Below are 10,329 nucleotides of genomic sequence, written 5' to 3'. Positions count from 1 at the left end.
ACAGCTGCCTGACCACCACGACAGGGTCTGTGGCCGAACCCCAGCAGCAGGTTAACATTGGCGCTTCCAGATGTGCCAGAGAACCTGTAGACGAGACCACATGCATCGCCCAATGAAAAATGTCATTCCTCTGTTTCCACACCGTTGCAGCAATAACCATGTTGACCACAACATTTTTGCTGTTGCAAGTCGACAGGCAAGCTACATCTGGGATAATCCCCTCCACGAAATCCGGTGCATAGTACGAGAGAGAATCAACAGCTTCGTAAATAACACTGCCTATATATATGCAATAAACGGAATACTGACTCTAAATGGTGGTACTCTGTTTATACAGGTTCACAGATAAAACAGGGAAACTGCGACGGAATTTCGACAGAAAACTGACGGTGCCTAGCACAGAAAACTGACAGTGCCTAGGACATGACCGTAGGTAAACAGAGGTGGAAAAATACAAGTAATTATTCCAACAAGATATGGGAACAGAATGAAATGATTGATAGCCAATAGTATTAGAAGCGCTTCCTGATTACGGATCTCGCAGTTCAGCATGGCAACAACTTCTTGTGGGCCTCTCAGCAAGAGAATAGCTCCACCCCAAGTGATCTCTCTTTCCAGTCTCTGTTTGCTGGAAGAATTCTGCAAACAATTCCAGCAGCTTAATTCTTTTTGCGAGAAATAAGAAAACCAATCAAAGGTTCCCGCAGTGTAGGCATATTTCTACATCACAAACCTGTGGAGGTATTCTCGTCCCGTGATTCTGTTTATAGCCCTCTAATCTCTACGGATGGCACATTTCCATGTCTTTGGTTTCAGCAGGATAGGGATAGGCCTTGGCTTATCTGCAAATGTTAATAATGCAAAAACTTACGCTTAGAAGAACATCAATAAATTGAGAAATGACAAATTTAGGTTAAATGACTATTTAATTTGCTTCATGTTTCTGTCATGCTACGAGTGATGCTATTATAGTTATCTAAATAGCACAATTAATACTCACTAGTAAGAAGTAATAGAGAAAGTAAGTGTCGCATGCTTACCTCCATAATAATGAGCGTCTGTGTATTCCTCCTGGATGCTGCCCAGCCTTTGCTGCAGGCTTGTAGGGAACGCCTTTATACCAGGGCAGTTCTTAATGTAAAGACTTTGGAGATAAGAGTATGCTCGTGGCCCATCCAGTAGGGATGACAGTTTATTGCAACTCCAAAGGTAGAGGTACTCCAATGATGGAAGCTCTCCGGAGTGAGATTCCAGAGATGTCAACCCACTGCAGCTATCAATGTCTAGAACCTTGAGGGACGAAGGGAGACGCAGGACCCCTGTTAAGCTATGACACTCGACTAATTTTAATTTTTCTAAATTCTTCACCCCAACTCCAGGTGATGGTGATGATGACACCTCTGCTACACTAGATGGCCCTTGATGAATCGGGGATGCTGACTGTCCCTGCAGCAGCCTCCTGCCGGATATAGACTCAAGCTTCTTGCAATAAAGAATTTCCATTACCCTGAGAGATGCAGGGACATTGAAGACCTCAACCAAACTTTCACATTTCCTTATCACTAGTAACTCTAGACGTGGAAGGAGCTGACTCTTTTCTGATGATGTTGATGGCTCGGTAGAAGCTTGTGCATATCCAGTCAGATTCTCACATTGGTGAATCGCAAGCTTCCTCAAGGATACCAATCCTTTAAACTCCTTTTCTGGCCAGTGGAAGAGCGCATGGCACCTCCAAACTGACAAATCTTGCAGGTGTGCAAAACATGAACACAGCTCTCTTATACCTGGCTTAAAGTTTTGTAGCACCAAAACTGTCAGAGGAAAATCATGATCATTCCCTTTTTCCTTGCAATCCAGAACTTCCCTCAAACCATGCTCAGCCGCCGCCGAGGTTGTTTCCGTACTGTCTACAAGGCTATGCAGTTCCACATTGGTCAATGAAGTCATATGCCTGGCTACCCACTGGAACAACTGTACATCACGTCCTTCCATCTTCAATACACTGAGCTTTGGTGATTCAACTCTAGTTGTCAACTCTGGACATCTCTCGATACGAGTAATCTGGAGGTTTGGGAAGGTCGGTTGCCCTGGCAATGCTGTCAACTTTTCACACTGACTAATACACAATTTCTCAAGCCGAGGAAACATGATCACTTCACCTTGCATTCCATTATCTATTTCCCACCATCTTTCAAAGGAGACAAGCTCTCGCAACGTAAGCTCCTTCAGGTTTGGAAATGCAAAGGATGTATTAATGTCACCACTAAAGAACCATTGCAGTTTGTTACAATGAGAAATATGGATCACGACAATGTTTTGTAACATAGTTGTCCATGTTGGAAAGGTGGTGCCTCCATAGGTGTGTATCCTTATAGCATGCAGCCCATCATGAGGTTTAAGTTCCTCGAGCACTTTTGCATCATCCCGACTGCTAGATTTATCAACATCGTTATCCGATCCAACAGTCCATTTTAATGTCAGTTCTGTTACTTCCTTCTTCATCACGAGGTTTGCAGCTTTTGCAGCTTCTTCTGTCACGTTCTCTAGATGATGTAACTCTAGTTGACCACCGAGGTTTAAATTCCCGAGCTCTCCAACATTGCTGCAATTAGAGTCACTACCTGCTACAAAACATGTAAGTGTCTGTAGGGATGTGAGTTTTTTTAGGTCTCTAGGCATGCCTTTCAGCTCTGGACAACCATGAGTGTAAAGGTGGCGGAGGGCAGCCATATACTTCATTTGTCTTGGAAGTTCACGAAGAGATACGCAGCCAGAGAGGTTCAACGTTTGCAGGTTGTATAGAATGCTCATATCTTCAGGAAGTGCTTTGATTAAACTTCTTGAGAGATCTAGGTACCTCAGGTGATGCAGATGTTTTGGTTTCAGCGGAAATGATCCCAACAAACGGAGCTGTAATGCTTGCAAGGAGCTGTATTTTGCCAAATGATGCAATGATCTGCTCATAAAGCTATCACACAGAAGTGTTTGGATGGCTGGAGAGTTGTTCTTGAGAGAACGATTCAATTTTCTTCCTGGTTCCTTGCATGACAAAAATAAATGTCGAGCCGTGTCTGGAAGCCACTCACTCTGACTTGGTTCCTCAGCTGCGACAACATATCCAATCTTGCATGGGTCCTCAGTTACCAAGGCACATTCCTTCTCCATTACAGACAGTGCAACATCATGCATAAGATCATGAATTTTACATGTAGTTCTGAAATAACACGCCCCGTCCTGTTCAATTTCACTGACTGTGGCCTGGACTTGTTTCACATCATGAAAGAATGACCTTGAGGCTAGTTCATTGAAAATCTGTTTGCCAATCTTTTCAAGACGAACTTGCTTTTCTTGGATAATAAAGCCATGTGCAATCCATAGTTGGATCAGCTTGTCCACATCAATCTCATAATCTTTGGGAAATATAGCACAAAAGGCAAAGCATTGCTTCATATGTGGCGGCAAGTCATTGTAACTGAGCTTGAGTATCGGCAAGATTCCAGACTCCATGGTGCAAATGTTGCTTCTGCTTGAAACAACTTTCCATTCTTCTTCGCTGGTCTTGTTACGCAGTATGGAGCCCAGAGCTATTGCAGCTAAAGGAGAGCCAGCACATCGTTCCACAATCTCATCAACCATATTCACCAGCACGGCGGGCCTTTCCTCTCCCTTCTTCAAACAACTAAATGACATTGTCTCAATAATTTCCTTTATGTACTGTCCTCCCAAAGCTCCGAGATTATAAGCTTCAACGGTACCCATCGTTTCTGCAACTCCTTTATCACGAGTTGTTGTCAGGACCACACTCCCCATGCCACCACGTTCAAGGCAGGCCTTGAGCTGCTCCCATTTATGAACCTCCCGTGTCCAGACATCATCCAATACAAGGAGGTACCTTTGCCTGCTAACTACATCCTGAAGCCTATCTAGCGGTGTTTTCATGATGGAAGCTGCTACTTCTGCTCTATTCTTCTCAGGAGCTGCTTTAACTATACTGTTAGCCAGAGAATCCACATCAAAGCTGTCAGAGATGCATGCCCATAGCAGCAAATTGAAATGCTTCTGAATTTCAGGGTCATTGTAAACAAGTTGGGCTAACGTGGTCTTTCCCAGACCCCCCATTCCAACGATGGGAACAACCGTGAGATCTGCATTGTTAGCTTGACCAACCAGTATATCAACAAGCTTCTTCTTATCTTTGGCTCTCGATCTGCTGGCAATTTTCTCTGGATCAAGGATATCATGATCCTTCTGTCGCCACTGGCTGTATGCCTGCGGTGGTGGTTGTTGATACTTAAAGCCAAAGGCATTCATTTCAGTCACAAGCACCTCAACAGCCCGCACAATCTTGCGGAGCTTTCTTCCCATCCTGTTACGAAATATGAAACGGTTGTGGGTGGGAAAGAGTTTTACCACACTGAATCCAAGCTCCTTGTAGTGTCCCTCCTTTTTAGCCTTCCGACGAAGCGCCTCGTACTTGAACTCATCGAAGACCTCATTCGCCTGGTAGGTCACCTTCTTGATGGCCTGGAGCCAGGCCGCGGCCCCTTCCCTGTGGGCTGCTGCCTGCTCAGCGTCGGCGATGACGTCCAGGATGGCGGGCAGCCGGCGCTTGAGTATCTCGTGCTGCTCCTCCATGCCCTTCATCACCTTGTACTTGTCAAGGAGGTAGTTGGACGCCTTCTCCATCACGACTGTGACTAGTGGTTGGACAACGACATTGACCACCACCGACGCCGCCATTGGAACACGGTGTAACAACACGGAGAAGCACAAGCTGGAGAGGACAACAATGGTGTGGTGTGAGCAGAAATGTGCTTGCTTGCTTGCTTGTGAGTAGCATGGAAGGAGACAAGCAATTTTCCCCTTAACCTGTAGCTTCAGCGCTGTTCATCTTGTGAGCAGAGGTACCGAAGCACAGAGAACACGCAGAGGTGGACACCGGTGATGATGGCCTGAGCAAGATGGTGGGGCTTCTTGAATGGCTTCTCCACGGATCCAATGGCCATAGGACGAGGTGTTTTCCCCCAAATATGCATGGTTCTGGCCCCATTATTAGAACTTTGCAATGATGCTGAGTAAGAGTAGAGTACGCCCTGCTTGCTCTGGGACGAATCTGGCACATAGGACGAATCTAGCAGCTTTGTTTCAAACGCAATAATGGCCTGGGCTGGGCAGGATGGGGGTGCTTGATTGCTCGTGAGGAAAATGGAAGCAAGACGACGCGTACAGTTCTTGACTTCCGGGGAGACGTACGCACATGTGGATCTGGACGCGCTTTGTCTCAAGGATGCTCGCTCCCTCCCTTTAATCGCCGCGGCCTCCTCCCCTTGGCGCTCCGCCGCCGGCCTCAAAAAGTCCCGGCTTGGTCGCTCGATCCCCCACCCCGACGGCCGCCGGGGTCCGGCGCGAGAGCGCTTCAGTGATGTACGCTGCAGGAAGAGGGGGAGGTGAAGGGGGAGCATGGCTTTTTCCGGTGCTCGCTTGATTCAAGGAAACACGGCGCAGGCGACAGCGGCGCCCGGTGGGATTGGGGGATATCTATCAAGTGCACCTGTATTTGTGGTGCTACCGGTGCACCGGATGCCATAGAATATTTAAAAAAATCTGAAAAAATTCTAGCACATTAGTGTAACATCAATGTATGTTGTCACGAAATTTCATATGAAAATTTGAACTATTTTTTAAGATATAAAAATGACAAATTTGACATCAGTGTGATAATGGGCCAAATCCAAAGCCCAAGTTATGTTTACGTACTATTCAGTGCGGAATTTGTCTTTTTTGTTTTTCAAGTTATGTTTCGAACTTTGACTTGAAAATTTTGTTACAAGCTACATTGATGTTATGTGAGTGTACTAAATTTTTTTTCAGAATTTGTCAAACATTTTAAAAACACAATATGAGTTTGGTGCGTCGGTAGCACCACAAGCTCCGGTGCACGAGATATTTTCCCGTAGACGAGGACGGAGTGTCATTTTTTAGTTGACTTTTTTTCTTCTTTTGATTTTTCAAGGAAAACGATTCTAATCAGCCGGGTACCGACACTATGCATGCTGGATGCCATTTTTTATGTTGCAAAGCCGGACAAGGACCCCCTGAAAAAAGACGGACAAGGACCCCCTGAAAAAAGCTGGACAAGGACGCTGCGACGCCAACCGACGGCGCTGCAAACCGGATACGCAACACCGCACCGCAAACCCGGTAGAGGACGCCACAACTCAAATCAACAACGTTGCAAATTGGAGGCGTGACGCTGCAAGCCGGGACGAGGACGCTGCAACACGCACCGACGGCACTGTAAAACGAGTGTGTGATGTTGCAAGCCTGGACGAGCGATGCCGCAACACCGACTGACGACGCTGCAAGCCGAGACAAGGATGCTGCAATGCCAACAACGCTGGACAAGTGATGTTGCAATGCCAACAACGATGCAAACTGGACGCGTGTGCTGCAAGCCGGGACGCGTGAGTGACACTGCAATGTCAGGGGACACCGCTGCAAAACCGGATGCCACATGCTACAAAGCTCATTGTCGTTCTTTTGTTGCAAAAGTAGGGCCATCATGTATGAAGCACGCCGATGTTGCAAACCGGTTATCGATATTTTTTTTTGCTACAGAGTCAAACAAACATGTTGCAAAGCCGACCAGTGATGCTGCAAGCTGGGATGTGCAATGTTGCAAGGCCGGACGTCATTGTTTTATTCTTTGTTACTCTGAAGCCAGACCACCATGTTACAAAATTAGCTGTTGCAAATAATGGTTTCACAAAACAAAACAAAAATCATTTTTTCTATTTTGTTGTTGCGACCATTTAAAACAAAAATGTTGTTCGACTTTACTGGTTCTATTACAGCAGTCTAACTCGTTTTCACAAAAGATTGAATTGTTTTGTATAGTTTTTTTTGCAATAGAATATGGATTTTCACTGCAAAGCCAGAGGATCCATAGAAGAGATGGACTACCCTCAAAAAAAATAGAAGAGATGGACGTGAGGCTGTCAGTAACGAAGGAATTTAGGTAGGGCCCAACCATCCCTACACTCGCGCTGCAACGATGCGTCAAGTCAAAGCAGTCATGCGGGCCCCAACATTCATGTGTTGTGTGAGGCTAACTCCATCGCGCGACCCCAAACGGACGTCCGTTTTGTCCTGTTTTTGTCCCTTTAGATAGGGATTTGGGGTCGTGTCCGGGTCTGTCTTGGGATGTGGTGGCCGTGCGCCCACCGCGCGGGCGCATCCTTTTGCCCCATCCTGTCCGTGTCTATTTTAAAAAAAGGGACGTTTCAAATGCCAAGCCCCAGTTCACGACCCCAGTTCATCATGCCGGCAACAAAGCCAGCGGCCTACACGACCATCGCCGGCAACACAGCCAGCGGCCGGCAACACAGCCAGCCTCCAAAATGAATAGTTGTCCTCGCCGGCAATACAGCTAGCGGCCGGCAACACAGCCGGCCTCCAAAGTGTGTTTTTTCGCCGGCACACTGCCAGCGGCCCAGCGGGCGGGCGGCACCCATGCCAGCCTCCAAAAAGAACGGCCACGCCGATCGGACGACCTAGTTCAGGCCTTCGGCGTCGAGCATCTCCTTCTGCTTGGCCTCGAACCAGGCCCTCGTCTTGTCGCTCATCTTCGACAAGTCCACGCTCATGATCGCAAGGGCCACCTCCTTCGCTTTGGTGGCGGCATTGGTGGTCTCGATGTCGAGCTGCCTCTGCCTGGCCTTGACGTTATCATCCTCGATGTCGAGCTGCCTTTGCCGGGCGGCCTCTTCCATGTCGAGCTGCCTTTGCCGGGCCGCCTCCTCCATGTCTATCTTCCTCTTCTTGGCCGCCTCCTCCATCTCAAGCTTCTGTCTTTGGAGGTCTAGGTATTGCTTCATTTGCTCGTCCTTACTTTGCCGCTTCTTCTCGTCCCTCACATCCTTATGTGACATCATGCCATGCAAAGTCTCATGCAAGGCCATGGTTGAGGCGTCACGTATGTCGTCCACCTTGGAGTTGGTCTTGCCCCTCGGCCTCTTCAACGCCTCGCCATCCCCACCTCCGACGAACTTGGCCGTTTTCTTGCCTCTCTTCCTTTGAAGTTCACGGTATTGATCCTTGAACTTAGGGCAATTGTTGATGAGCGTCCAACAATGCGTAAGAGTGAATGGCTTGTCATTGTGCCGAGCCTTGAATGCCTCCAAAGATTGAAATGCCTACACCACATGATCAACAACAAGTGAACATGCAAACATATACACGGCCGAAGTATCATGGCCGTAGCAAGGAAAGGGCTAGAAAGAGAAGAGCATACCATGTCCCCAACGCCGAGACCACTCACGGGCCGTGCTTCAACGCTCTCAAATGCGTCACAATACTTGTTGCACTCTTGTTGGATGAACAACCATCTTTTTTGAATCGAACCGATGACATGGTTGCTTGTAATTTGGTAGGGCTCAAACATCTTCCTTTCATGGAATGTTTTGTGGACTCTCGTCCAAAAAAACAATGCCCTTTTGTTGCGCGCCGGTCCTTGGATCTTGGCTAATCTCCATCCAACATTGACAAATCAACTTGTCCTCATCTTGTGTATATATGAACCGGTGCGAATGCTCTTCCGCTTCTTTTGTGCTTCCGCTCTTTGGGTGAGCTCGTCTATGAACAATGGAGCGCCACTAATATCAACATCATTGGCTTCATCTTCATCTTCACATTCGACATAGATGTCGTCGTCTTCATGCCACGAATCACCATGGTCGTAGTCAGCACGGTCGTCGGCCTCCTCATCGGGCACGTACTGGGCGCGGCCATCCTGACTTTGGGTCTCCTCGGGGTCGTAGGCACGGGCATGCCCACCCTGGAAGATCACATCCTCCATGTACTGGTTGTAGAAGGGGTCGTCCACCATCGGCGTTGAGGTTGGCATTCCGTCAAACAACACGCGGGGGGGCGGCATGGTGCCCGTGAACGGTGCACGCGCCTGCTTTCTTTGCATCTCGACGGACGGCCGCCCGCCGCTGCTGGACCCAGGCGTGACGTTGAGGTCGATGACGGCCGCGGGGCGTGGTGTGGACGGCGCGAACAAGCCCACGTCCGGCGACGCCGAGAAACGGGTCTGGCCGTCGTGCCTGGGCGGAGGAAAGCCGGGCGACATGGGCGCGGCGCGCGACGTCGGCGACTGGCAGTGCGTAGGCCGGGCGACCGACGAGCCTGTGCTCGCCGGGCCGACGGCCGCTGCATGGAACCCCGCCGGACGGCCCATGCCAAGCATGAGGATGGCGTGCGCTTTGTTGACGAGGTCCTCCTTCTCGTCGGCAGCGGCCTTGCGCCGCCCGGCCTCCAGCTCCTCGCGCTAGGCGGCGAACTTGGCCGCGGCGGCATTGATCTTGACGGCCGCTCTCCGTTCCCTCCTCTTCACCGATTCCGCGTCCAACTTGGCGATTTCCTCCGGCGTGCACTCCGACCGCGGCTTCCTTGGCGCCTTCTTCTTCACCTTTGTGGTCGGGTCGACGGCCAGGCGGCTGGAACTCGGCGGGGCGTCGGACATGAACGGGGGAGAGAGGGGGCGGCGGGAGGGACGTGGGAGGGTTTGGGGGAAATGGCGCCAAATGGGTGTGGGGGGGAGGGGGTTTGGTTTCTCCCACCGACAGACGGGCCAGGGGAGGACAAGCGCGCGCGTCCCGCCCGTCCGTGCGCTGTCCGTTTCACCCCAAAACCGGCGCAACTTTGGGCCGGGGATGGGTCGAAAGCGGACAAAAAGCGGACAAAAGTCCATTTGCGCCCGCGCACTGAGCCGTCTTGTTTGTCCCTTTTACCCTAAATAGACGGGGACGGATAAGATAGGGTCGCGCGGTGGAGTTGGCCCTGAGAGCAAAGTCCGAGTGTTCAACACCCACGTGATGCAATATCGAACTGCTCAGGATGCTTTGGCCGATTCAATTGCACGGCTCACAAGGTGGCTGATTTTCTGTAGTATACTCCGAATGGCGCGTGCCCGCCTTTTTTCAAGGGGGGCAACGAGGACAAAAATGTCCATGGCACACTAGGCCAAGGTCTATCACTCTTTTTTTCTGAACGCGGTCACCCTTTCTTTTGTGGTCTCAAAATAAAACCCCCTTGAAAAATTTCACAATAAAAGAACCCTTTGAAATACTTCATCCCTCTCAAAATAAGTGTCTCAACTTTGTGTTAACTTTAGGGCATACTATGATACTACTAATAAACAAAACCAAAGCGTATAACAACTAAATATTAAGAATTTATCAATATTTGCATCAATGGAGACAACTTATATTTGTGGCATAACTTATATTTTGGTCATGGTCAAAGTTTGACTGCAACATAGGGAGG

General features: G+C 49.1%; 1 protein-coding gene across 1 annotated transcript; it reads right to left on the bottom strand.

Moving 5' to 3' along the window:
* Window positions 1–284: 284 nt before the first annotated feature.
* LOC125521002 (putative disease resistance protein RGA4) lies at window positions 285–4,380 on the bottom strand. Its single transcript, XM_048686041.1, has 3 exons — window positions 1,041–4,380; window positions 734–842; window positions 285–639 (listed from the first exon to the last, which is right to left on the bottom strand). The coding sequence occupies exons 1-2, from the start codon at window positions 4,363–4,365 to the stop codon at window positions 775–777; spliced, it is 3,393 nt and encodes a 1,130-aa protein (XP_048541998.1). The 5' UTR covers window positions 4,366–4,380; the 3' UTR covers window positions 285–639; window positions 734–774.
* Window positions 4,381–10,329: the final 5,949 nt, after the last annotated feature.

The sequence above is a fragment of the Triticum urartu genome, chromosome 7 (assembly GCF_003073215.2).
Source record: "Triticum urartu cultivar G1812 chromosome 7, Tu2.1, whole genome shotgun sequence".
NCBI lineage: Eukaryota > Viridiplantae > Streptophyta > Magnoliopsida > Poales > Poaceae > Triticum > Triticum urartu.
Note: the sequence above shows the minus strand (reverse complement) of the source record. Positions and strands in the feature narration are given on the sequence as shown.